This window comes from Hemisphaericaspora subhashii (genome assembly GCF_019202705.1).
Source record: "Hemisphaericaspora subhashii strain CBS 10753 chromosome Unknown scaffold9, whole genome shotgun sequence".
In the NCBI taxonomy this organism is placed as follows: domain Eukaryota; kingdom Fungi; phylum Ascomycota; class Pichiomycetes; order Serinales; family Debaryomycetaceae; genus Hemisphaericaspora; species Hemisphaericaspora subhashii.
In genome coordinates, this window is record NW_026057206.1 from 87,423 (window position 1) to 114,343 (window position 26,921).

At 33.5% G+C, this 26,921-nt stretch overlaps 10 protein-coding genes across 10 annotated transcripts; 7 read left to right on the forward strand and 3 right to left on the reverse strand. All coding sequences in view use genetic code 12, as the record gives it.

Annotated features, from left to right (window-relative positions):
• Positions 1 to 495: 495 nt before the first annotated feature.
• Positions 496 to 1,119, forward strand: J8A68_000353 (uncharacterized protein; the record flags this gene model as incomplete). Its single annotated transcript, XM_049407423.1, has 1 exon — positions 496 to 1,119. The coding sequence occupies one exon, from the start codon at positions 496 to 498 to the stop codon at positions 1,117 to 1,119; it is 624 nt and encodes a 207-aa protein (XP_049266329.1).
• A 55-nt stretch (positions 1,120 to 1,174) lies between these two features.
• RPA190 (DNA-directed RNA polymerase I core subunit) lies at positions 1,175 to 6,839 on the reverse strand (the record flags this gene model as incomplete). The annotated part of the gene is made up of 2 exons (XM_049407433.1): positions 1,175 to 1,606; positions 1,935 to 6,839. The coding sequence occupies 2 exons, from the start codon at positions 6,837 to 6,839 to the stop codon at positions 1,175 to 1,177; spliced, it is 5,337 nt and encodes a 1,778-aa protein (XP_049266330.1).
• A 272-nt stretch (positions 6,840 to 7,111) lies between these two features.
• On the reverse strand, positions 7,112 to 10,944 carry J8A68_000355 (tricalbin; the record flags this gene model as incomplete). Its single annotated transcript, XM_049407444.1, has 2 exons — positions 7,112 to 10,774; positions 10,900 to 10,944. 2 exons carry the CDS (start codon positions 10,942 to 10,944, stop codon positions 7,112 to 7,114), a joined length of 3,708 nt encoding a protein of 1,235 aa, XP_049266331.1.
• Positions 10,945 to 11,842: 898 nt separating this feature from the next.
• On the reverse strand, positions 11,843 to 13,948 carry J8A68_000356 (uncharacterized protein; the record flags this gene model as incomplete). The annotated part of the gene is made up of 1 exon (XM_049407455.1): positions 11,843 to 13,948. One exon carries the CDS (start codon positions 13,946 to 13,948, stop codon positions 11,843 to 11,845), a length of 2,106 nt encoding a protein of 701 aa, XP_049266332.1.
• Positions 13,949 to 14,171: 223 nt separating this feature from the next.
• Positions 14,172 to 15,023, forward strand: J8A68_000357 (mitochondrial 37S ribosomal protein mS23; the record flags this gene model as incomplete). The annotated part of the gene is made up of 1 exon (XM_049407467.1): positions 14,172 to 15,023. The coding sequence occupies one exon, from the start codon at positions 14,172 to 14,174 to the stop codon at positions 15,021 to 15,023; it is 852 nt and encodes a 283-aa protein (XP_049266333.1).
• A 1,097-nt stretch (positions 15,024 to 16,120) lies between these two features.
• J8A68_000358 (uncharacterized protein) lies at positions 16,121 to 18,034 on the forward strand (the record flags this gene model as incomplete). Its single annotated transcript, XM_049407478.1, has 1 exon — positions 16,121 to 18,034. The coding sequence occupies one exon, from the start codon at positions 16,121 to 16,123 to the stop codon at positions 18,032 to 18,034; it is 1,914 nt and encodes a 637-aa protein (XP_049266334.1).
• Positions 18,035 to 18,776: 742 nt separating this feature from the next.
• Positions 18,777 to 19,389, forward strand: J8A68_000359 (uncharacterized protein; the record flags this gene model as incomplete). Its single annotated transcript, XM_049407489.1, has 2 exons — positions 18,777 to 18,800; positions 18,886 to 19,389. The coding sequence occupies 2 exons, from the start codon at positions 18,777 to 18,779 to the stop codon at positions 19,387 to 19,389; spliced, it is 528 nt and encodes a 175-aa protein (XP_049266335.1).
• A 1,342-nt stretch (positions 19,390 to 20,731) lies between these two features.
• Positions 20,732 to 22,401, forward strand: J8A68_000360 (40S ribosomal uS8 domain-containing protein; the record flags this gene model as incomplete). The annotated part of the gene is made up of 2 exons (XM_049407500.1): positions 20,732 to 21,098; positions 22,004 to 22,401. 2 exons carry the CDS (start codon positions 20,732 to 20,734, stop codon positions 22,399 to 22,401), a joined length of 765 nt encoding a protein of 254 aa, XP_049266336.1.
• A 793-nt stretch (positions 22,402 to 23,194) lies between these two features.
• Positions 23,195 to 24,529, forward strand: J8A68_000361 (uncharacterized protein; the record flags this gene model as incomplete). Its single annotated transcript, XM_049407511.1, has 1 exon — positions 23,195 to 24,529. One exon carries the CDS (start codon positions 23,195 to 23,197, stop codon positions 24,527 to 24,529), a length of 1,335 nt encoding a protein of 444 aa, XP_049266337.1.
• Positions 24,530 to 25,243: 714 nt separating this feature from the next.
• J8A68_000362 (uncharacterized protein) lies at positions 25,244 to 26,695 on the forward strand (the record flags this gene model as incomplete). The annotated part of the gene is made up of 1 exon (XM_049407521.1): positions 25,244 to 26,695. One exon carries the CDS (start codon positions 25,244 to 25,246, stop codon positions 26,693 to 26,695), a length of 1,452 nt encoding a protein of 483 aa, XP_049266338.1.
• Positions 26,696 to 26,921: the final 226 nt, after the last annotated feature.

Genomic DNA, 26,921 nt, shown 5'->3' on the forward strand with positions numbered 1-26,921 from the left:
AAAGAGAAGGACTAGAATGAGCCTTTCTCTGAGCAATATCAAAGATATGCATTTATTAGAACCCGAGAAATGAAACCTCCACGCCTTGGAAACATTTTCTCTACACTTTGGTCTCAACCTTGAGTCAAATCAGAATACGATTTTACCAACTATCTACTTGGCAACGTATTAGCTTTCAGAGTATGATATTCGCACACGACTTTCTCTTAAAGGCGTCCTGTACAGAGCCAAGATTGGAATCATGTGCACGACTCTCTGCTTTCTTCAAACTAAAGTCAAACATGTAAAATTCGGTATAAACTGCAAAAGAATAATCTTACAGTTTAAGGAAACTGGTCTACAGGTTATTCTGGCATTCGTCTAAATTCCGTTGCCTGTCTTGTTAATCTTGCTGTGACAACCATTAGTATGACATCTGAAACGAATTATCAAGAATCCATTGATTGAAAAGGTTCTCAAAATCAAGGATAAACCAATTGTCACATTATCATTGAGATGTTTAATTTACCATCATTAACCCAGCTTGGGTTGAAACGTGCTGCAGCCATATTGACAAGACCCCCCGCAACCGCGCAATTTTCAACCATTACAAAACAACTGTTTATGAAGTCAATTCCAAAGACTTTGAAACCTAATTTTATATCTAAATCAGCTGGGTTGAGATCAACTAGATCAAGTTCATCTTTGAAATTATTATTTGCTAGTACTGGTTCATTTTTGTTATTATCATCTTTGTCTCTTTCCCCTAGCAATAGAATCTACAATGATTCCATATTAAAAGACAATAGAATAGATATTAGTGATCTACAACCTGCCCCAGGCTATAGGAAGTCTAGATTTGGTGGTAAATTGAATTATGAAGAATTAACAATTGGTTCAGTAACAGGATTATTTTTAGGAATTATAATTGGGAAATTATCATCAGTATTTATGTTTTTCACTTTATCTTGTTATTTTATGTTAGAATTTTTAGAATCAAGAAACATCATACATATTCCTTGGACTTATATAATAACTGTAGGTAAAGATAAAGTTGATCTTAAAGAATTAGTATTACAAAAACCAAGTTTTAAAATATCATTTGTATTGGCATTTATTATTGCTGCTTATAATATTTAGGTGTTCTACATTTATATATCTATATATTTACATTCTTTTTAGTAAGAAAAGACAATCATTTGGTATTAGGTCGTGATGAGCTTATAGTCAATTCTTTTAATGAAGTCGTTATGTGGATAATTTGCTTTCGTGTATCACTTTCATCAATACTATCGTGTACTTCACCAAACTCTTCTTCAATCGAGCCATCAGTCGAGTGCCTTCTGTCCATATCCTGAGGTACAGCATCTCCAGTCAGATATAGCACCTGTTCAATACTACCAAAAATATGCAGACACACAGGCATCTTATGCTTATGCTTATTAAAATTCTCTAAAAACTGTAGATAGTTCACGTGAGATGTTTCTGTGCTTACAATACTAACATTCTGATAGGGGAAATCGTCACCAATCTCATCACTGTTTAGTACAACGTCATTCTTTCCATATTCCCATAGACCCAACATAGCGTTTAGTCGACTAGCCGTCATTCCATACCAAAGCCAATCCTATTAGGATTTGACATTCATACTTCGGATCTCCAGTAGACCCTCCCTACAACTTTCCCAGTAACACATTCATAAAATTTTTGTTATGCACCCCTTCACCCCCTGACAGAAGAGACGAGAGGATAGTTGTCATTTGATCACGAGACATCTACACATTTTGGATGTCATTTACAGTAGTGTTTATATATATAAGCTTTTTTTTTATAATTTCCTAAACAATATCTATACAAATGCAATTAAACTAAAAATAAATTAAATACAAAACACAAGTTAAACAAAAAAATCAATATGAATATACAATTTATACTTTTGGCATTTTGGCGAATACATCAAAAGAACCAGTACCAACATTGGATAATTTACCCAATACAATACGAGCAGAAGGTGATTCTAATTCTTCACGATCACCGTCCAAAACTGCTTTGGTTAAGAATTGACATGTAGTTTCATACGACATCTTCATGAATGCAGAAGTACCACTATCAATACCTTGTCTATTAAAAGCAAGATATGAACCTTCTCTAGTCATCATATCGGCAATCAAATCTAAATGACGTGAAGAAACACTGATACCATAAGTATCGAAAACGCGATAAATTTCGTTCACGATTGTATTTCTAGCAGCCTCAACCCCATAGGTTCTCAAAACAGCAGCAACGTCATTCGATGTGATGTTGTTGACATTAATGAAGTCATCTTGATCCCACATAGCCTTGAAGTTAACACCTTCAGTGGTTAAGGTTCTATTACCCTTAGAATCAGGTTGTGGACGAACACATCTCCCAATATGAGGAATTTCACGAACAACCACTTTACGACACAAATCTTCCACAATATTAACCATCAATAACTTTTGAGTTTCATTACCATTTAATTCCAATCTGAATTCACACCATTCACCATTATCATCATCAAAGTTGAATTGAGTAACCATGTGATGAGAAGCAATCACGTCAGCTTGACGATCCTTGGCAGATCTAGATAACTCCTTGGTAGATGCTGCAGCATCCATGTCCACATCCTCTTCATCGTCTGATTCATCAGAACTTTCTTTATCTTCACTATCACTATCTTCCATTTCTTCATCACTGGTTTCTTCAGCCTTCTTCATAGTTTCAATTTCTTCATCGTCTGGTCCATCGTAAGAAACAGCTTGTTTGACATTACCACGCATCTTTTCTTCTTCAGCATCTTCGTCACCAGTTAATTCGGTGATCTTACCCAGCACAGTTTCCATATCAGTCTTACCGGCGGATTTACCCACAGTTGGTAAATGGTCTGGCTTCTTTTGTTTCTTAACTTCCTTAACAATTTGAGATTCTAAAGCATGTAATAATTTAGATGTGATGACGTTTTCCAATTGAGTTTGTTCAATATCATATTCAGTTTCATATTCTTCTTTGGTATAGAATTTCAAGTTAATGACATAGGAACGTGAACTGGATCCATCTTCAGATTGTGAAGTAGTTTCAGTAACCATAACTTTATCAATAAATTCAGACATAACAACTCTAGCAACTGATTTACAGAAAGCGTCTGCTTGTTCATCGTTAACGTCATCTAAGATAGGTAAGGTCATTTGTGGAGTTTTAATGGCAGCTGAAGCAGTCATAATAATTTCTCTCATACGTGGAATACCTAAAGTAACATTTGCAGCACCGTGACCGGCGAAATGGAAAGTGTTTAATGTCATTTGGGTAGATGGTTCACCAATAGATTGAGAGGCAATAATACCAACTGATTCACCTGGATTAATTAAGGATCTCATATATTTCAATTGCATCAAGGCTCTGAATTTCTTTTCAGTCAATTTACCAGTAGATTTAGCTTCTTCTTTAGATTTAGCAAACATTGATGAATTATTAGAAACGAATGAGTCTAATTTCTCTTGGAATTTTTCAGATACAGAACCTAAGTATTTAGCTGGGTTGAATACATTCATAACTGGATCATATTTGATTGTTTGTTCATAATGAGGTAAGTCCTTTTGTTTCTTAAGTGATTTACGAACCTTCTTAGCATATGAAAGTGCTTCTTCAGTATCCAAATTATCAGTTAAATCACCTGGGTTATATTTAGCCAATAATGCATCATAATTATCAGCACAGAATTTGAATTGATGCATATGAGATTGTTTAGTAGTATCAACGGCATCACCACCATATAAGAATTGGATTAATGTACCATCTCCATCTCTAACCGAATTATCATAACTGACATGAACACCTTCCAATTGTTTAGTCAAACAACGTTGTAAATAACCAGATCTGGAAGTCTTGACAGCAGTATCAATTAAACCTTCTCTACCAGCCATACAATGGAAATAATATTCTTGTGGTCTAATACCAGAATAGAAACGACCTTTAATATAACCACCGGCCCTGGCATCAGTTTCAAATGGCTTGAAAGATGGTAATGTCTTACCAGAAACCATAACTGGGACTCTTCTACCTTCTAAAGCTTGTTGACCTAAAAGACACATAATTTGGGAAACATTAACATTGGAACCCTTGGCACCGGAAAGTGCCATCGCTTGCATCGAATTGTAAGGGAAACGTTTCATAGTACCATCTGGAACACACCTGGAAACAACTTGAGAAGTAATTGTGTTGACTTTAGATTGAGTAATTGCATCCAAAATACCTAATTTATTATCATCTCTTAAAATTTCTTCTAATCTTCTTAATAATTCACCGTCATGGTTAGATGTATCAGTAGGTAAGTTTGTAACTTCAGTAGCAGCAACTCTACCAATATCAACTGATTGTTTCAAGATTTCCTTTCTCCATCCATTACCTTCTTCAGTTAATCTTAAATCATCCATACCACAAGTGAATGCGGTCATCATAATATAATTAGTGAATAATCTACCCAAGACACTCAAAGCCTTACCAGCAACTGTGGCACCATAGACTTCATGCAAGGAATGCACAATACCGTATTGAGAAGCACCATATTGAGATTTATCCAAAATACCACATAATAATTCACCATTCTTGAAAATGACTTCGTTTTCAGTAGATCCTTCACCCCAATAGTCACTCTTAATCTTATTCTTAGAAATCAAGTTAACACCTGGAACACCGTCTGGTTTGATATTTAATAACATAGTTGTAATGACTTGCTTACCGGTCCATAATGGTTCAGGCTTGAAGATAGTTGGAGGAACAGTGATAATTTTACTTCTGGTAGTATGTCCATCTTCTGGTCTAATACATCCATAAATCAATTGTTGATACATCTCTCTGGTGAAGAAAGTGTCTTTACTAGTTAACCAAACACCAGCGGAAATATGATCTTGAATCAACCCTCTTAATGGAGATCCTGAAGTTGGAGTTAAATATTGATTATCAGTATTAGCCAAATTCAAAGCTTCAGCCTTTGCATTTTCATTTTGAGGGAAATGCATATTCATTTCATCACCATCGAAATCGGCATTATAAGCACCAGTATTAGCATAATGTAATCTTAACGTCTTTTCACCTGGTAAAACTCTAACTTTATGACCCATCATAGAAGCTTTATGCAAAGTAGGTTGACGATTCATAATCACAACATCATTGTTCTTGATATGTCTATAAACTTTCTTGTTGACAACTGAAGCACCATTTGAAGGGGTTAATAATTGATTAGCAATAGCTTTACGTTGTTCCAAACTCATCCCGATTAAGGATACTAATGATCCATCTTCATTTTGAACTTGAACTGCACCTGGCCATTTATCTGGACCATTGGTAACTGCTTGTCTTAATTCAGCTGCATTATGAGGAGTAACTGGTTCAGGATATGTTAATTTCTTTGCAAAAACTGGTGGAACACCAATTTCATTAGTTTCCAAATTAGGATCTGGAGAAATGACCGAACGAGCAGCATAATTGACTCTCTTACCCATCATATGTTTTCTGAATAAACCTTCCTTCTTTTCTAATGCTTGCTTGATACCTGGGTTTGGAGCTTTACCTGCTGGTGCGTTTTGATTCTTAGTAGAATCAATAAATGCATTGACATCGTTTTGGATGGTGACAAAAGAATTCATTAATCTGTTGAAAACGATCTTTTTGTTCTCTCCACTTATTTTATCTTTGTACATGCCTGAAATTTGATCATTTAATTCCCTGATTAAAAGAGATGTCTTTAAAATGTTTGATAATAATTCATTTTGAGCATTTTCATGAATTTCATCACCTAATTTAGAAGGTAATCTAAATCTAGTTGGTGGGACTAATAATGCTTGTCTGAAGAAGATATCTCCTCTAACAATTTCACGTTGATAAGGTCTTGAATGGAAGACTTTTTGAATGATTGGCTGTTCGTTTTCAAAAACAGCTCTCATAATATTTCTAATTTCAGAAGATAAGACATACTTTGAACCAGCTTTATGCTTTAAATTTGGAATATTTTCAGTAGCAGAAGTTTGAGTAGATCCCTTAGTGTTTTTAATCATATCAGGACGTTGTAAACCTTTGACACGATTATTGGTAATTTGCTTATCAGTCAAAGAGTTTTCAAAGATCTTGGTGAAACCATCCTTTCTGAATGATGGAGAATACATCCCACAGTTATCACACTTTGGTCTGCTCAACAATCTTTTGTAGAAATCATGAATGGTTGCTTTTCTTTCTTCACCGACAGTAGCAGTAATGACACCTCTTTCACTGGTTCTTCCTTCACTAAGAGCTTTAGCAATGGCAGTACTAACAAATAATTCACGACGTTCCATTAATTCTTTTCTACTTTTATTGTCAATGGAAGTGCCTTCATTATCATCATCTTCCACATCGTCATTATCAGTAGAACTAGCACCAGTTTGAGCTAACATATTATCCAACTCAACACATTCTAATAATAAACCATATTGAATCAAACGTAATTTACATTTATAGTTATGAACTTCCAATTCATTCAATTTGAATTTATGACAATATAAACATGAAGATCTTAATAAGATATACAATTGATTGAAAAATAACGGATTATAAACAGGAACAGGTAATTCGATATGACCCATATGACCAGGACAAAACTTTTCATCTAATCCACAAGTAGTACATACATTTCTTAAGAAAGCACCCAATGCTAAATCATAAAGACCTGAATTTATTGGATGACCTAAATTATCAAAGACTGTTGGATTGGTGATTTGTTTAGCTGACAATCTTTTAATTTCATTATCAGACAAAACACCAAAATCAACAGACTTGATTTCTGAACCAACTGGTTTAGAGATGTCCATTGTGTATCTGTGATTGTTGTCTTTGCTATTTAGTCAGATAAAGTTTTTTACAACCAATTGAAAATTAAGGATGCAATTTTTTTTTTTTTCATTTTCAGTTCAATGCTCATCTCTTTTTCACTGCTACAATTTTAGAATCACAAAATTCAAATTTCAGTCACGTGATCTATATTGTCAAAAATTTGATAGCCTTGTAATTAATTAGTAAAGTACATATACAATTTATAAAATCAATAAACTATCCTATAAAATCAATAAACATTCCTATAAAATCAATCCTTATCGGAACCACCACCTAAACCAAGACCTCTCCTAAGTCCTCTAATACCAGTTCCTACCCCCTTACCAACTGTCCCTACACCCTTTCCAACTGTTCCAACACCTTTTCCTACCCCTCTTCCAACATTACCAACAGCACTTAACCCAATAGAGGTAGTACCTCTTGGCTTAACAGTCATGACAAATGCAGGTTTGAATGAAAGTTTGATATATGCTTTACCCGATTTTTCACCATTTTCACCAAATAAATCAACTTCAGCCTCTTGAGTACCTTGACGAGTATCATAATCTTTCAAAGCAACTTCCCCAATTCCTAATAAATCATTCAGTTCTGCAAGATCCCAATCATAACATACTAATCTAAGTACTGAATCGAATTTATTGGCGACTTCAGTTGTACCTGATTCATTCCAGACTGGATCAAGTGTCTTTTTGATTTTTTTGGTCTTTAAGAATTCTTCCTTGTCATTATTGAGATAGACTTGCATAAATGGGTCGGATTTACCATTGCTATCGGCAGCAGGGAGTCCTTCCGCACGTATAACTTCTACGGTGAGCATACCGGCATTATTAATTGAATCTTGGGGTGGGATTCCTGATTCATAAATTAATGGGATCCAAGAACATTGGATGGTGAAATTTGCATCACCTGCACCGGCGAGTTTCAATTGTGATGGTTTATAATAACAATTTTTCAAGAGTTGTAAAGTAGGGATTGTAGTTTCTGCAACTGCTTTTGTAGCGCGATTGTCGTCCTTTCTTTTGGAAATACGGAAATTTGCTTTGGACCAATCTAATTCTTTGATAACTACATCTCCAGTTAATCCAATCTTGGTCTTTTTCTTTTTGATTTCCCAACTGGTGAAATTTGGATATCCGTAATTATCAAAAAATGCTTGAAGATAAACATCATCTTTACTAAGTGTACCATCAATTATTTCATAGATGAAAATACCACTTCTATATTCAATTAATTCTTCAAGAGATAATTTCAATTTTTGAGACTCACTTCCTTCTTCTTCATCATCATCAACAATACTACTACTAAGGGTTTCAGTATCATTCTTAATCTGTTCATCCTTATTGAGATCTGCCTTACTGTTTGCCTTTGATCCAGCTTCTTGTTTCTTTCTTTCTTCTTCTTCCTTTTTCTTCTCTTCTTCTTCATCCTTAATATCTTGTAATGACATAACCGGTAATGCAGGATAAAATGAAAGTGAATAAGTAACTGACCCCTTTGGACCCTTCTTATGAATCAATTTATTAGTTCTATCCTTCTCATCAATATATTCAATATATTTCCCAGTTTCATCCTTTTGAATAATATCAGTCAAAGTAACATCAAATGACCCAAGAGTTCTATCTTGTGATCTAGGTTCATAATCCATAACTTCAATAGTTAATTTCTGATTTGGTGATGAAACAGTCACATAATGAATTTCATTATATACTGGATTTAAAGTCGAATCAAATCCAATTGTCCTAGCACGTTCAAATCCATTAACTAATAAACGAACATATGGATCTACTTTACCAATCGCTTCTAAATTACGTAAATCTTCCGCATGTTTGACAGAAATACGAACAGCTCCAATTGGTGGAGTATATCCTCCTGATCCACTTGCACCTTCCAAAGCCACTGGTTTCCAAGTTGCAGTAATTCTAACTTCTCCACCTTTTGCTAATGGGAACCATGTATGTTCAACTTGGGTAGCGTCAATTAAAGAGTTTAAGTTGGTACTAACTTGTCCTAAATAATTATCATTATTGTCTTTAATATTGACTTTGATTCTAGTTTTGGCACGATCAAAGATAATTTGTTCAGTTGATGAACCCCAACCTGGTGTATTTGTATTCTTTTGAGTACTAGTGGTTAAAACTGTTTCAGCATTGACTTTCAATTGTGCATATGAACTAGCACCTTTATCACCACCTTTCAAATGTCTTGCTTCCACAATTTCAATTCTGGCAATACCGGTGTTTAAATCAGGTGGTGGAGTGAATGATCCATCTGCTTGTTTGATAGGTTCAATTGTTGGCATGTAAACAGCACCAAATTTCAATTCACCAACTGGTTTATTATTTCTCAAGAATGGACAGGTCAAGCTTGGTTGTTTAGGTTGATCTAATAATTGTTCCACATCGAATTGAATAACCCCAACCGTTCTATCTTTTCTAAAATCATTGAAGTCAATAACGGAAATATTCAAAGGTTCTGACAATGATGAAACTGGAATATATACCGTTTCTTTCCATACTGGTTCACTAGTATCATCAATAACTTTAGTTTTGGCCAATACTTTATCTTTATAACCAAATGTCAAGTATGGATCTAAAGTGTTTCCAATAGTACTGAAACCCTTTAACCCCCTGGCCGAATCTGCAGTAATTGCCAAGACACCAATAGCCGAATCTAAAGAATAACCCGATAATAATTGTTGAACGTTCAATTGGAAAGAAAGTGGATGGTATAACATGGAACCAACATATTTCTTAACCATTTCATTAATAAACGGGTATAATCCAGGTATACATAATACTTCCCAATACCAAGGCATATCTCCTAAAATCTTAGAATTGAAATCAAATTGTGGAGGTTCTAACATTGATACATTAACCGTTTCAATATGAGGGAAAGATGTCATCATTCTCATTCTAATTCTGGCATACCCACGGAATGCAACATCACATACTGCTATTGGGATGGTTATTCCAAATACAGTTATCTTGATTGTTGCTTTCTGATTAATGTTATTTCTAATTTGTTTGGTACTAGAATCAGTTATAGTATTAGGGGTGAAAGAAAATTCCCAATCCATAACTACGACATCATCAGGAGTACCTTGCATAGTCTTGACTCTTTCAACCCGAGGTGGTTTAGTACCTAATGTAAAACTATCAATCCATAATTTTTGAATAAATGCTGGTGCTGGAGATGATGCTAATATTGGATTAACATTTTCACAAACAATTTGAGAAATTGAAGGTTCTAAATAAAACCAAAATTTTTCCAAAAATAAATTAGACCAATCCATTGTTTCATAATCACTTTCAATTCTTTTGACTGAGAATTCTCTTTGAGCTTCTTCTCTTAATAATGCTCTATATTTCTTAACTGAGGCACGATATAACAAGGAAAATACAACCATGACAAAGAATAATGGAGCAGCAGAAAAGCCAAACCATCCAATTAACCACGAGATTAATGCACCTCCAATTAAATATCCAACATTATGATACCAATCTCCAATTGCTGCCGGTGGGATATAATTATCAAATATAGAGGTTTTAGATAATAAATCAACCAATTCATCTTCTTCGGTCAATTTATCTTCTTCTTCATATCTACCAACTTCTTTCCAACCTCTAAAAGTGACATCAACTGGTTTTCTAGAAGGGGGTTTAGTTTTGATATTACTAAGATCTAAATCTTCACTAGGTGTAAGGTTAACTAATGAAACATTACTTTTAGCGGTATTATTTTTTTTAAGGGATTCTCTCAGACCGATAAATGATGAAAGGGCAGATACATCTTTTCTTGGCTCAATTATTGGATTTACTTTCTTTTCTGAAGGTTGAACTTGACCAATTGCTTTATCAGTTGATGGTACTTGTTCAATTTCTATTTGTTCTGGAGCCTTAATAAGTTCATTTGGCTAGAATTGGACAATTGTTAGTAAAAGTTGCTAAAATTACTCCTTCTCTTCCATGCATATTATTTTTCTTAAGCGAAGGTCTTCTGGAAATATGGGGATATGAAACTCAATCAAGAAATACATACATCAGTTGACTTTGCCGCATCAGGTGGATTTTGAGTAGCAGCCATTGTAGATATCTACTTAATACTGTAACAATTTAAAAACTCAATTGCAATTTGAATGCTTTTGATATAAAATTTAAAAGTTAATAATAAATATTTTTTTGACAACAACACCAAAGAAATTTATTTATTTATAAGAGAAACTCAATGTATGAATTTTTTTAATTTATCCGTTTGCGTTGCTTATAATTTTATTTCCCCTAAAATTAAAGGAATTATTACAAATTACAATTCTACAATTGTTCAATCATAATAATGAGAAAGGAGAATTTCACTTTTTTTAAAAATTTCAGTTTAGCCTCGCCAGCAATTAAATATAAGAATAATAACAACTAGGATGTTACAATAGTTACAACTCTAACTAATAAATCTCTCAAATCAATCTATTAAACATTTGCAATGATTGCTTGTCATTTTTCTTTTTTGATAATCGCAAGGCTAGCTCTATAGAAGTATAGTGTTCTCTGCATACCTCGTTTAGAGATTTACATAATCAGCCTTGTGTATCAATGCCTCTTCAAAACGACACGTCCATCGTATCAAAATGAAATATTTCCAATAGTTGTATCAATTGAACACTATTTGAGACATTTATTTGAATCACTTACATATCCTCAAAGCCTTGTATTATTCGCACCGTTCGTGCAATTTTGATCTAAGATTCTGATCGATATGCTCTAGTGCTTTAAACAAAATTACTCTTGCCAGATCGAGACAGATATGGAGTTTATACTTTGTGTTCAACCCCATCTAGGATATCTCCTATGATATAACCAAATAAATAAATAAATAAATATGCATTCCCGCCTGTCTTTCTATATACATGACTCTTAAATCTATAAAGTATTATGTACTTTTAATAAAATCTACAATGCAAGTGTGTTTCCAAGTACATCTATTCTTCTCATTCAGCTGAACCAGGGATAGTTCGTCTTCCCCCGTCTAAAGCCTGTGAAACCATTTGAACCAACTCAAGCAAATAAACCCGTCTCGTGGCAGTCAGTCTTTCCCGTACATACGGGTTTCTTCGGTCCTCTACCGTCCAAAAATCTACTGCCCTTAAATATTCATGCTGATGTCCTTCCACCATATTCAAAATCTCTTTATATCTATTATCACCAGTTGTTTGTAAATATCTCCAAATCGTATTCTCAAATGCTTGAAAAATAGTCAACATCATCAGATGTCTAATAGGTACTCGTGTCTTTTCTTTCCGTTTGTTCTTCTCTTGTTCTTGTAATGAGCTTCGTAAAACATCATTAAATTCACGCATGGACACTCGGCCAGCATGGAGGAGTTGGGTAATTGTTTTTTGAGTATCTTCCATAGTCTGAGCTGAGGATTCACTTTCTCCGATTAATTGAGTTGTTAATTCTAATAGATCCTGGATTGTCCAATCGGAAATATCGGGATCGTTTGAACGGAGGATAAATCCATCGTAGATTAGTTGATATATATTGGTATAAATGGGGAGTTTGGCATGATCGGTGATGATTTTGAGCATGAGTTTTAATCGTGAAAATGAAGTATCTTTTTGATTACAATAGTGTTCGATTAAATTATAGAATGTTCTTGAAGTGACTGACAAATTATAAAACACGGTAGTATCTTGAGTTATAAGTTTTAAATTTCGATAAATTATATTCCATTCCGTATCAAGATTTCTATCTTCTTTACTTAATTGTCTAGCTACTTTTTCTTCAGGACTTTCGATACTATATTGGTTTTCCTGTTCTTGTTGTTGTTGTTGTTCAAGTTGATTAGGTGAGAAATATGCTTCTTTGAGTAGTCGTTCTGCATATTCCATTTTCCCCGTATTTATTAACATTGTAATCACCCGATTCACCAATGCATGATTTATGAATCTATATCCTTGGGTAATATAATCCAAAACCCTAGCTAAATATTCCACATTACCTGGTCGATCAATATTGACTTCAAAATATTCTAATAACATCAGACCAGTACGTAAGGAAATTTTATGACGAGTGTCATCATCACATAAAATATCGGTTGAACCTGGATTAGTTTTCAATAAATCTTGAATAATTTCCCATTGATCATGTCTAATCGCATGAAACATTAATACCCCAAATGCATGCTTATTAAAATCGCCCGATTTGGGATGTCGTGGTAATGAATTGACTAATTCTTTATAAATTTCAAAATTGAACTTTGGATACTCGGGATCATTTTCATTTCGATATTTTTCATAAAAATCAGAAACTCGCTTATTATCTCGATAAAATGACAACAAGGCAAATCTAATTTGTTCATTTTCTGTTAATGGTAATCCCGCCGATTTGATATCCTGTAAGATCTTAGAACACATCGATACATATTCTTGTCGATCACGCAACTTATTTGCGAGGTATCCAGCCCCAATTTCTGGATTTTGTTGCGAAAGTGCCCCTCGCAAAACCAGATGGGGCATATGGATTTGGACATTCATTACAAACTTTTCAATTAGTGTGTTTAAATCTTCGGCTGTCATATATAATGGTGCTGGAGACGGTAGTTGCATATAGCTTTGGTATAATCGTAATTGATGGTGATGAGTAAACTTTTGAGCATTCTTGACAATATCGAAATCTTTTGATTCGGATTCAAATAGAAATCGAGAAGGTTTATTAGGGGAATATAATTCCTTTATGAATCGTTGATATTTCTTACTTATTGTCAATGTATTCTTATTCTGTTGTTGTAATTCATGACGACGGGCCAAAACTTCTTGTTCTATAGTATTCAGTATTTGATACTTTGACAACTTGTCATATATTGCCTGTCGTGTATCATAAGGATTGGAAATATCTTTAAGTCCTAACCTCTTAATAAGAACGTCATAATGAGTATCTACTAATAAATCAATAGCTTTCAATACTGGCCCACAACTTTTAGATTGTTCAAATTTCACTCGATCTATAAAACTTTCAATGGCAACATTTAAAGATGGCAGAAATTTTATGGGAGATTGAATTATTCTTGTGCTATATCTCCGTATAATGTTCATATTCCATTCTCTCCACTTTATATATATATATTTCTTAAACACTTCTTTGGCCAATGAAGGTTTCCAAAGGCATCTCTGTCTAGAGAGATAGTCTTATTGAAAAATATATTTTTTCTTGACCACTAGTTGCGCCAAAACCTTTAAGAAAAATTTTTCAATTTGTTAAACCACCAAACGTTGAAGTAGAAAAGTCAACATTGGAAAGTAAAGGAAGCAAAGCAGGATGAAGTTCCAAACAAAGCCAGGTCGTGTTGTTGAATTTGCTTCACATTTTGTCAAAAAGAGAGTTTATAAAGAAAACCCATGTTGGATAGATGTTGTTGCTAAACATCCACCAGAAATCAATCTCACCAAGGTTCCTCGTAAATTCACTGATAAAACCGAATATGTGGATCCTGCAACTATGTTAGAAAATGATGCTATTAATCCTAAGACAGGTAGTTTTAAAACCAGAGTTACTCGTCCGGAAAGGTCTAATAAACATAAATATACTCATCGTGTTCCAAAATTAGAGTTTTTAGAAGATCAATTAAGAGATGTATTTTATCATCATCATCCTTGGGAATTGGCACGTCCAAAGACTTTAATTGAAAACGGAAGAATGAATAATAATGGTAATTGGTCGCGTTTGTTACAATTGGGACAACCATTGGATGGAGAATGTGTTGTTCAAAGAACTTTATATATTTTAAAGAATGAAGTTGATAAGGATGGAAATAAATATAGTTTATTTGATGCTTATGATAAAGCAAGATTTGAATATTATAAATTAAGAATGCGAGAAGAAATGGAAAGTCATGTTGCAAGAGAAGAATCTACCATGTATGGTGGTATACATGTTAATTCAGTTATGGATGCCGGTCTTAAACATGAACAAGAAGCTATTGATAGATGGGCTGTAGTTGCTAAGAAGGAGACTGATGCTGTGGAAGCTGGTATGTCTTCAACTAATGCTCCTCGTGGTAGTATGGTTGAAGAAGATAAACCTGCTTCTATGTTTGAAGCAGTATTAGGAAGTTCCTTTGTTGAAGGTACTCCATTAGAAAATGCACCAAAAAAGCCTGAAAGTAAATAATTTCAACCTTTCTTCCTCTTCATGTAAATAGAAAGTTAATATCAACATACACAATATAAAACAAATGAAAATGTATTAATGCCAAATTAAAAACCTATAAATATACAAAATAAACAACAATCGCAACAAACTATACCCGATGCGTTTCTGTCTCTGACTCTCTCTCTGTCTCTCTATCTCTCTCTTTATCACCTTTGAATAAATACTATCTTAAGTTATTAATGATGTTCATCATGATGATCTTTCTTTAAGAACATTTTTTCATAAACACAATAAGCAGCAAATGCAACTACAGCAGTACCAAAACCTGGTAATGATCCTTTGAAACGGTTAGCACGAGTGAATTGTCCTTCAAATCTCCATGCGTCTCTTTTAGCCCAAGGATTGTGTGCCATATTTTTACTTTGTTAGTGTTTTAATTAATGGGGGAGAAATAAGAAATAGTAGAATGAATTTTTCAGTGTTTAAGTTTTTTGGCTGTTGGACTCGTAGTATTATTTTTTCTACTGCTTTGATTGGATAAACAGCATACACTCAATACTTCTTCTCCCGCCAAGTGATAACTCTTGTGATCTAATTGCAATTACACGGTAAAAGAGAAGTAGCTACTACGAGTTTATGTTACAGAAGAGTGTATGATTTGTGATGAATGAACAATTGCCTATTAATAGAATCATCTCTCTTTCTTTTAAGAAAATCAACCAGTAGATATTCTCTTTTCTCTCACAAACGGGACAGTGTTCTTCATGGTCTTAATTGTTTATACTTTGTTAGACAAACCAGTTCCAGTTCATCTCTTTTGCTTATATCTCGTAAATCATTCCATATAAACTGCTGTCAATAATATTTTAGTTAAGTCAATTATAAAAATTCATAATCCTCTAAGTTCTCCATATAATCAAATGGCATCAATTTTCTTTAACAAATAAAAATATTATTTTAGTAACACTAAAATGATGATAAGGCATCACGGCATTCTAACAAGATTTATAATTAATATAAAACTATTATATAATCCACTTTTTAACTTTATAAAACCAGAAACAAGAAGACGTTTCTATACCTCACCATCTAATCTTATATCAAGAACAACAGCAATGGAAGTTATTAAATCTCATCGTCCAACTCAATCACCTGAGATTGATCCTTCAACTTTATCAAATTATACTCAATTTTCAATTAATAATACTAAATTACATTTTGATATTTCATTTGATAAAAAGATTGTAATTGGTTCAGCTGAATATGATTTAATTAAGAAATCATCTCAAATTAATACAATTGAATTAGATACTTCATATCTTACCATTAATAAAATTATCATTGATTCTATTGAAATTAAAGATTTTCAATTACATAAACGTCAAGAACCATTAGGTTCCAAATTATCAATTCCAATTCCAACAACTGTCCCTTCCTCATTCAAATTATCTATTGATTTCCAAACTACTGAAAAATGTACCGCTTTACAATTCTTAGATAAAGAAGCTACTGATGGTAAAAAAGCTCCATATCTCTTTTGTCAATGTCAAGCCATCCATGCTAGAAGTTTATTCCCTTGTTTCGATACCCCAGCACTCAAATCAACCTATACCCTATCAGCGAAATCCCCATTACCTACCTTAATGTCTGGACGTCCATTACCAAAAACCCAAGACAATTTATATAATTTCACCCAACCAGTACCAATCCCATCATATCTCATCTCCATCGCTTCAGGAGACTTGGTCAATGCCCCCGTGGGTCCCAGATCCGATGTTTATTCAGAGCCATGTAAGATCAAAGCATGTCAATGGGAATTCGAACATGATATGGAAAATTTCATTCAAATTGCTGAGAAATTGATTTTTGATTATGAATGGTTAAGATTTGATTCATTGATCTTACCTTCAAGTTTCCCCTATGGAGGGATGGAAATTCCTAATTTATGTCAATTGACACCAACTTTGATTTGTAAAGATCGGTCACAAGTTAGTGTTGTTGCTCATGAATTGGCTCATTCTTGGTCCGGGAATTTGGTGACTAATTGTTCTTGGGAACATTTTTGGTTGAATGAAGGATGGACTGTATATTTAGAAAGAAGAATTCTTGAAGGGATCGCAATTGCGGAAGCTAGGGATAAAGGATGGGAAAATCCTGAAGAATATGGGGAGAGTGTAAGACAATTTAATGCGATTATTGGTTGGAATGATTTGGAAAATAATCTTAAATCAATGGGAGACGATGTTGATAAATATTCAACATTGATTCAAGATTTGAAAAAGGGTGAAGATCCAGATGATGCATTTTCAACTGTTCCTTATGAAAAGGGGTTTAATTTATTATTCCATATTGAAAAGAAAGTTGGAGGTAAGAAAGTATTTGATAAATTTATTCCATATTATTTTAAAACATATAGATATATTTCATTGGATACTTATCAATTCATTGATACCTTATATGATTTCTTCAAAGATAAAACCCAAGAATTGGATTCTATCGATTGGGATAAATGGTTATATCAACCAGGAATGCCACCTGTTGATCCAAAATTCGATACTACTATCGCAGATAAATGTTATCATTTAGCTGGGAAATGGTATGGTTATACTGGAGGTAAACAAGTCCCACCAAATACATTCTCCGAAGATGATATTTCTGAATTTAATGCTAATCAATCAGTTATATTCTTAGATACATTAATCTCCTATGGAAAAGTAGAATCATTCAATTGGAACCAAAATCAAGATTTATTAAAATTGATGGAATCTACTTATAAAGAATATAATCAAACTCTTAATGCAGAAATATTATTCAGATGGTATTATTTACAAGTAAGTGGTGAACGTCCAGAATTTAAAACTAAATTGGGAGAATGGTTAGGTACTGTTGGAAGAATGAAATTTGTTAGACCTGGTTATGCATTATTGAATCAAGTTGATCGTGAATTGGCAATTTATTATTTTAAGAAATTTGAAATGAGTTATCATCCAATTTGTAGAGCTATGGTTAAGAAAGATTTGAATTTATAGAGACTGGCTTTATGAGATGTTGTAATTTATAGGATTAATATATGAAAAAAAGCTTATTTATTGCATTTTAGATCCCTCTTTCATTTGCCTATTCTTGCACAATCCATGTCTACTCAGAAGAAGAATTGCACGTTCTAATGAAATGGAGAAACTCTAACCAGATAGGAGAATAAAGTAGCGAGATATCCATGCCTTTCCCAGGCTATGTAATCCACTTACATGACTACCGTTAGAGGGGAGAGAGTTAAAAATAGCAATAGCTAAATTTTGCCACCTTGTGTTCCTTATTTGCAACCATTCTCTACTGCAAAATCCGTAACATACTCAAAAAAAAGAAAGACTGTGACGGAGTGGCAACAAATCGTGTGTGTGTGTGTTTACAGTTTATCATTATACTAACGAATTTTCTATTGTTACTGCAACCGATTAACATCTGATTAACAGTTTCTATTGAAACAGTTTAGAAGGAAGTATTGGTTTGGCTGCCATTGTTCTTTATATTTCCAATTGTGAGCCACGAATAGAAAAGGCTGTGTGTTTAAACCAAAAAATAATCAGACAGACACGTAATAATTTGTTTAAATTTTGATTTCTTTTTTTTTCTGTCTGTCTGTCTGTTTCACGTTACATTTTATTTAAAGCCAATATTACAGGTTTTAAAAATCTATATTTAAATATATCAGACACTACATTTCTCCTACTTTTCATCAACCACCACCGTCCAATAATAATATCAATAACCATGGCTCAATACTTAAGCTTATCTGTATGTATCTCCAACCATCCTACTGACTCCCATGTGACACTTTTAGATTTGAGAGAAGAGTGAAGTACTAACAGTTTCTTTTTAGCAATTTGCCAATGTTTCGGATAGATTCAATTTAGATAGAATCAGAAGTGATTTCAATTCAGTTCATGGTACTATTGCCAAACTCAGACCTCCACAAGAATTCTTTGATTTTAGAAGAATCTCAAAACCTGCCAATTTTGGTGAAATTCAAAATAGAGTTGGATTTAATTTAGGTTATTTTTCAGCAAATTATATTGCTATTGTATCAATATTAAGTGTTTATGCTCTTATTACCAATTTCTTATTATTATTTGTTACTTGTTTTGTTATTGGTGGGATTTATGGTATTAATAGATTAAATGGGGAAGAATTAACTACTCCTTTTGGTAGATATAATACTAGTCAATTATATACTGGTTTACTAATTGTTGCTATTCCTTTGGGATTCTTGGCAAGTCCTATTTCCACTATGATGTGGTTAATTGGTTCCAGTGCTGTTTGTGTTGGTTCTCATGCTGCTTTGATGGAAAAACCAATTGAAACTGTATTTGAAGAAGAAGTTTAAGGAAGATACATGGAAATATCAACAGTGGGAGGAAATATCAGAGCGAGAAAAGGAGCGCTTATAGAATAATTAATGCAGTAATCCAAAAAGCAAATATTTAATTCACCTGTGTAGAGTATTGTAGTTTATACGAAAGTTTAGTAATGAAATACTTGAACTTGTTCTCTCAAATTTAGAGTATGTCTCTGCATGTTGGTAGCTCGTCCCAAGGTGATTCAGGCAAACCCCAAACTGCGTAGTCTCCATTTCTATGTTCTACATTGTTCGTCCACTATTCTTTCATAACATGTATACCTTGATTCTTCAATTGAGTATAGTAATATATTAAAATGCTATAAAGAAAATCGTATTAACCCATTATTTTTATACAACAGAGGGGAGATACATATATATCATTTTCTTGTGATTAACCAACTTATGTATAAAATATATATTATTCCACCTCAACAAAGCTTTATCTTAAATAATTTTGTAGAATAAGAAACCCAAAATAGCTTAGATACCCAACTTAGTTCTTCTCCAATGTCTTCTCTTAGCATTGTATCTGATCTTGTTGTCAGTTCTTAATCTGATCCATTGTGGTAATGGTCTGTTTTGCTTTTGAGCCTTAGCTAACTTTTGCTTGGTTCTGAAAGATTTTTGAGACTATAAAATGAGATTAGTTAGTACTTTGTTCTTTGTAAAATATTGAAATCTGATGAGTGCGAGTGCTGTTTGTTTATATTGGGAATAGTTGGATCGTGTAATACGCTATACTTGTACTACTTTCCATCGTACTTAATTTATACACTGATGTAGCTTTCCCAATATTTGCTTGCAAGGTGGTTGCCTGAAGATGGCCGTTGTTGAGTTCTAACTTGTTGATATTCATAACCTACGTTGGATGTATAGACATGTTTGTATATTGTTTCCTTCTATTCGCCATATGATCCCATCGGTATATTATTGTTATATGTACATACAGGCATCTTTAATTATATTCAATGAACGCTTAGTTAGGAGAAAGAAACCTTTGAAAAGAATTTTGCTTTAAAATTTGAAGCAGATTTTTTTTTCACTGAGCAAAATTGGTAGCAGACAAACTGAAAGAAAAAAAAGATATTTTTTACATTTTAGCCTGAACAATTATTACAGATTAGAACTATATTTACATGTTATATGCCTAACATGTAAAATAAAGTCTCGATGTGACTGCTTTTATGAAAAATTTCCTTCTTCTCCTTTGATTCTGCCCCCCCTTGCCGTACTAGCAGCTCCAGTAGGTGTACCATCCAAAAAAAATTAATTTTTCAACAATCATCAACTTTTCTTTCAAGAACGGTTATTCCATCAACAATCGAAAATGACTAGAACTTCCGTCTTAGCTGATGCTTTAAACGCCATCAACAACGCTGAAAAAACCGGTAAACGTCAAGTTTTAATCAGACCATCTTCCAAGGTCATCATCAAATTCTTGACCGTTATGCAAAAGCATGGTTACATTGGTGAATTCGAATACATTGATGATCACAGATCCGGTAAAATTGTTGTTCAATTAAACGGTAGATTAAACAAGTGTGGTGTTATCTCCCCAAGATTCAACGTCAAGATTAACGATATTGAAAGATGGACTGATAACTTATTACCAGCTAGACAATTTGGTTACGTTATCTTAACCACTTCTGCTGGTATTATGGACCATGAAGAAGCTAGAAGAAAGCACGTTTCTGGTAAGATTTTGGGTTTCGTTTACTAAATGTGTTATATATATATATCCTAATTTTACATTGCATATTTAATAAAAACTTTCACGATAATAATTAATATTGATAGTTTGTAGTATTCATTTAAACCCTCTTTGAATTATGTTCGTTGATATCTGAGATTGACATGGTAGTCTTTTTTGCAGGTTTGAGAAGAGGACTAGGGCTGAACCCTAATCCTTGTTATTTTCCACGTGACTTAGTTTTGTGTTTGACATCCTTTGTTTTATTATTGCAGTAAGGATGTAAAGTTCACTACTGAGAAAAAAACTCTTCTGAAAATTTTGATGAGGTTCAGTTTGTTAGCGTATAGCGCACAGAGACAGTGAGAGAGTGAAGGAAAAAAAAGCATTCAAAGTGAAAATAAAATTTCAATACTTTCTTCTAATATAGTATACAGTAATATCAATAAACATGTCTGGTATGTTATACCTACCCACATACCCCCAAGGAGTACTAGACCAGGTGAAGATGTATATGGAAAAGAGAGAGGATAATGTGATTACTCGCTAGAGAAGATAATGGAATATTTAACGTCAAAAGAAGCCAACATCGGAAATTCAACTACAAGAGTTTGATAATCAATAAAATAACTAATAAAACAACCACATATTTCGAAAGAAAGAATCGCATCATTATGAGAATGAATAGTTTAACTTCACGAATCAACAAGAATATTGAATATTTGAATATTTTTAGAACCTCATCACATTTCGAGTAGGGAACGACCCAAGTTGATTTAAATTATTGACCAAGTCAAGAAGACCATTCCTATTTCATGAATTAATCAACCAATCCATCGCATTTCATCTGAGAATAGTACATACGGATCATATACCCAGGATCAATTTTACTAACATTTATAATTTTAGGTCAAAGAGATACTAACCAAGTTTTCGGTGTCGCCCGTATCTTTGCTTCTTTCAACGATACCTTCGTCCACGTTACTGATTTATCCGGTAAGGAAACCATTGCCAGAGTCACTGGTGGTATGAAAGTCAAGGCTGATAGAGATGAATCCTCTCCATACGCTGCCATGTTGGCTGCTCAAGATGTTGCCGCTAAATGTAAAGAAGTCGGTATTACTGCTGTCCACATCAAATTAAGAGCTACTGGTGGTACTAAGACCAAGACCCCAGGTCCAGGTGGTCAATCTGCTTTAAGAGCTTTAGCCAGATCTGGTTTAAGAATTGGTAGAATTGAAGATGTTACCCCAGTTCCATCTGATTCTACTAGAAGAAAGGGTGGTAGAAGAGGTAGAAGATTGTGATTGAGTTATATTACTTGGGTTTATTCTGTTTCTTGTAATTTTGGTTTAAAACTTTTGTATCATGCATCATTATCTTCTTAGTATTTTATTAATATAAAATTTATAATATAAAAAAGCTTACATATAACGTGGGAAATGATTTAAAAGATTTGATTGTTACTATTCGTAGTTTGTAGTCGTAGGGCCTACTGTGGTGATAAAGAGTCTTGAATGTGGACCTCGTATAATTGCTGCAAAAATATGTGTTCTCCTCTTATGATGTAGCATTTCACCACATCATATTGTGGATTTCTAGAACCATCGGCTCGTTGGGATGTTGCCCTCGCTGATCCCAGAAATACTCGAGGTGTGCCTTGTCAAGGTTCTCGCGAACGCACATGGAGCTGAAAGGAAGTAAAGTAGGTTGCAAGAAGAGACAATTTGTCTGATCCAGAAATCAAAAGGGCCCTTCCCCCCACTTTTGAGCGTTAAAGATTATAGTAACCTTAGCATGTCAGAGACCAAATCAAGTTAGTATCTAGATCGTCTCAGAGTATACCCTTTTTCATTATCAAAAGAAAATCGATAATGATCGTCGGGAATATTTCCTCTTTTTGGAATCTTTGTTGTAGATTGTTACCCCCAACCCCTTTATCTGAAAAATGCGGAAAGGGATATCAAGTATAGATAATATTCTACCCCACTGCTAGTATTCCTAAGCTTTTAAATATGCCTTGATTCTCTCTACTTTGCCTGCTTCCATTCGTTTCAACTTGTTGTCATATACTATAGAAGGGAAATTATTACTACTAGAATGGTGACATTTATTGTTCTAGTAGGAATTGTTGTCATTGGGCTTATCTACCATAAACAACTCAATGCTTTCATTCTTCACTACTACACTACCAAACCCTCCACATCTATTATAAACACAAATGAGAAGTCATCATATGCTAAAGATACCACAGCTAATGAATTACCAAAACCAACCCCGTTAATGATCACACCAGACCAAGTCAAGAATTATGACGACAGACCATGGCGACCATTTCGATGGCCATATCATCAAACCATGTCGATCTTTAAATTGGATATCAATCATTGGTTGGATATGGATAAATATTATGTGCATTATCTTGAAGAGAAGGAACGGATTTGGAAGAAGTTTGATAAGGAATGTTATGACTGGTTGCCTGAGAGTTATGATGCATGTTTTGAGTTGATGGAGACTGTGGTTGAACATATGTGTGTTAGATATCCTTTCTTGTTTACTGTTTTGAATGAAGATGCTGCGGGAGAAGGAGAAGGGGGGAAGATTGTGAGAAATGAAGTAACTCTGGAAGTTTTGGATATGAGATTGCCACTTAAGGAACATCCGTTTGTATATATTTCGAAACTTGCAAAGGAAGATTTTTATATTGTTCAACAGAATCCTAAAGATGGTTTACATTATCTCGTGGCAGCTGCAGTTCCATTTCCAGGGGGATCATTCGAGGTTGCTCCTAAATTGGGGAAACCATTGGATATCATACATGGGGAAGTTCCTTATTATAAAGAAAAATTACAAAACTCGATGGAGAAATGGTTTGGGAAATTACAAGTTAATGAACCTGTTGAAAGAGCAAGTTGGAATATCACAATGGATCATAAATTAAAAATGAGTGATCTTAATCAAGATCCCAAAGTCAAACCCAATATCAAAGAAATCATGGAATCTACTGATCCAACCAAATTTGGAATTCGGATTGAAAGACAAGCATTGAGAAGATTGCCAAAGACTAAGGCGATTATATTCTCGAATCACCCAATATACTATTCACTTGAAGAAATGAAGGATGAACCAATGATACCTTCATTAATTAAGAAAATCATGTATGAAGGTCCTGAGAAAATATTGGAATATAAGAAATTCCCATTTGTGAGGGATCATCTTGTAGAATATCTTGATTATTTGATTAAGAGACAAATAGAATTGGGAATTATTAAGGAAGATACTCCAATTAAGACTCAACCTAGTTATCCTTTTGCTCATTGGGTAAAGACTGATTTTGATTTTGTGAATGGGTGGAATAATCCCGGTCTGGCATATGATAAAGGATATAATTTTGCAAAAGATTTTGACTCTAACAAATTGGCCGATAATGAATAGTCTGTGTAACAATTCTCGAAGTGAGGCTAGTAGATTCACTTGTGCACGGTGTGGAATACCAGTGCTCTTTTTGTATTTAATCGGAATTTAAACGAAATTTTCTCGAAAAAGTTTAATTTTATATTTCATTTTCCAAAGAACTTTTGTATCTATATTCGTAGAGAAGAGAATACAAAGTAATTGAATGATTTATCTGTTCTTTTAAAAGGTGTATAAAATAGTTTAATAAATATTTTAGCAATTAATTTTTTTGCAGTCAAAATTTCATTTGAGGTAAAAATAAACATTAACAAGGAAAGCGCACTTAATAATTGTGTAACACGCAATAAAAAATTATTTTGTATGTTTCTTTGTTTGTCCTGCAATTAACAATCAATTCCATCTGTCTGTGTTTCTTAGCCTTTTATAACAATTCCAATTCCTCTGCTGCCCCCTTTAAACATTTCCTCCATTGTTCAAGAATTAAATTTTCAATAAACATCACGCAGAAAGAGAGATTGAGAGAACAAGTATTAGCAAGGGAACGGAAACCATTCCTATTTATAGATTTCATTTAGTTTCAAAAATAGACAGCCATTACTTAACTCATACACGTCATTCGCTATATTAGTAAAATCAACTTACAAGATACTTTTTAAAGTCAATTAGGTCAAATCATAAACATATCCTCCAAATTGTTGTCAAATCATAATAATTAATTTAACTTATAGAAAGATGAATCGAATTAAATCATTACTACCTCCAATTTCAATTAAAACAACAATTACATGTTTATTATGGTATACAGTATCATCAATTACTTCACAACTAACAAAACTAATATTAACTAGATTCCCTTATCCATTATTCCTATCACAATGTCAATTCTTAACTGGGGCATGTTTAGCATTCACATTCATATCATTTACACAATTGTTTCCACAAGTAATAGATGTGCTACCGGACGATAGTGTACCTATTGATCCTTCAAGACCAATATTTCAAATAGCATTACTATTGAAAATCTTACCACTTGGTTTATTTCAATTTGCTGGCAAATACTTTTCATTAAATGCAACTTCATTAATTCCATTATCTACAACATCTAGTATCAAAGCATTATCTCCTTTGCTAATCGTTTTAGCTTATAGAACTGTATATAAAGTGATATTCCCCATAATCACATATTTATCGCTTATACCTTTATTATTAGGAGTAATATTGATTATTACTTCTGATTCAATTTCAAATTCCAAAAAGAATCTATTGGAAAATGAAAATAATACTGGGTTAGATACAAAACATATTACTGGGATCGTTTACTGTTTTGTAAGTACAATCATATTCGCAGCTCAAAATGTATATGGTAAACAATTAGTAAGTTGGGATAACTCAGATTCAACAGCTCATAATCCTGCCTCATTGGTATTAAATACAGAATTGACTCGACCGGGTACACCCTTAGTTACGGATTTCGATGAGAAATCAAATGGTGGAAGTTATTTCAACCCTAAAAAATCAAAACAACAATACGTCAGACTGAGACCATCTATTCATCTCCCATATTCGACCTCAGATTTGAATTTGAATGAAAAAAGAGAGAATTATACTTATTCACCATTGAATAATGTAAACTATATCCAAACAGTTCATGATAATAATTCAATGGTAAATAATCCATTTGCATACCTTGTTGAAAGATTCCAACTTGACAAAATCCCCAAACCTGATAAATTAACTATAGTATTATATTGTTCACTTGTGGGATCGGCACTTTCTTTACCTCCATTTATAATGAATGAAATGCCAAAGATATATCTTCAATTATCTAATGAAATGCCAAAAGAAGGTACAATCCATACCACTTCGGAAGTTATCACGATATTTGTGTTGATATTTTTAGATTCTTTATCTCATTTCATGCAATTCATGTTATCATTTCATTTATTAGGTCTGATACCGGCATTATCCTATTCAGTTGCATCTATGATGAAAAGAATCTTGATTATTGCCGTGAGTATCGTGCTTGCGATTGGACATACCTCTGGTGGGGATGGACAGAGAGATAATGAGAAATGGTTTGGGAAAATATCTACTGAACAATTTCTTGGACTTGGGTTGATTGCCGTGGGGTTGTATTGTTATGATAGATGGGGTTCTAGGAGTTTGAAACCTCTGAGAACTTGAAATATATGTAAATATTAATAGTCTTAATATATGATGCATTTATTATAGTCAATTCTCAGTTTGAGAGAGTCATAGAGTAATCTTAGGGGCATGCGAAGTTATTGAGTAAACCTCATATAGTACCATTATCCTTATTGGAACTGATTGCCGAGTAGTACTAACCAGTTGGTATATATGGATAGGTATCCTTTATTACAGTTTCAATCACACGTATATCAACTCAAAA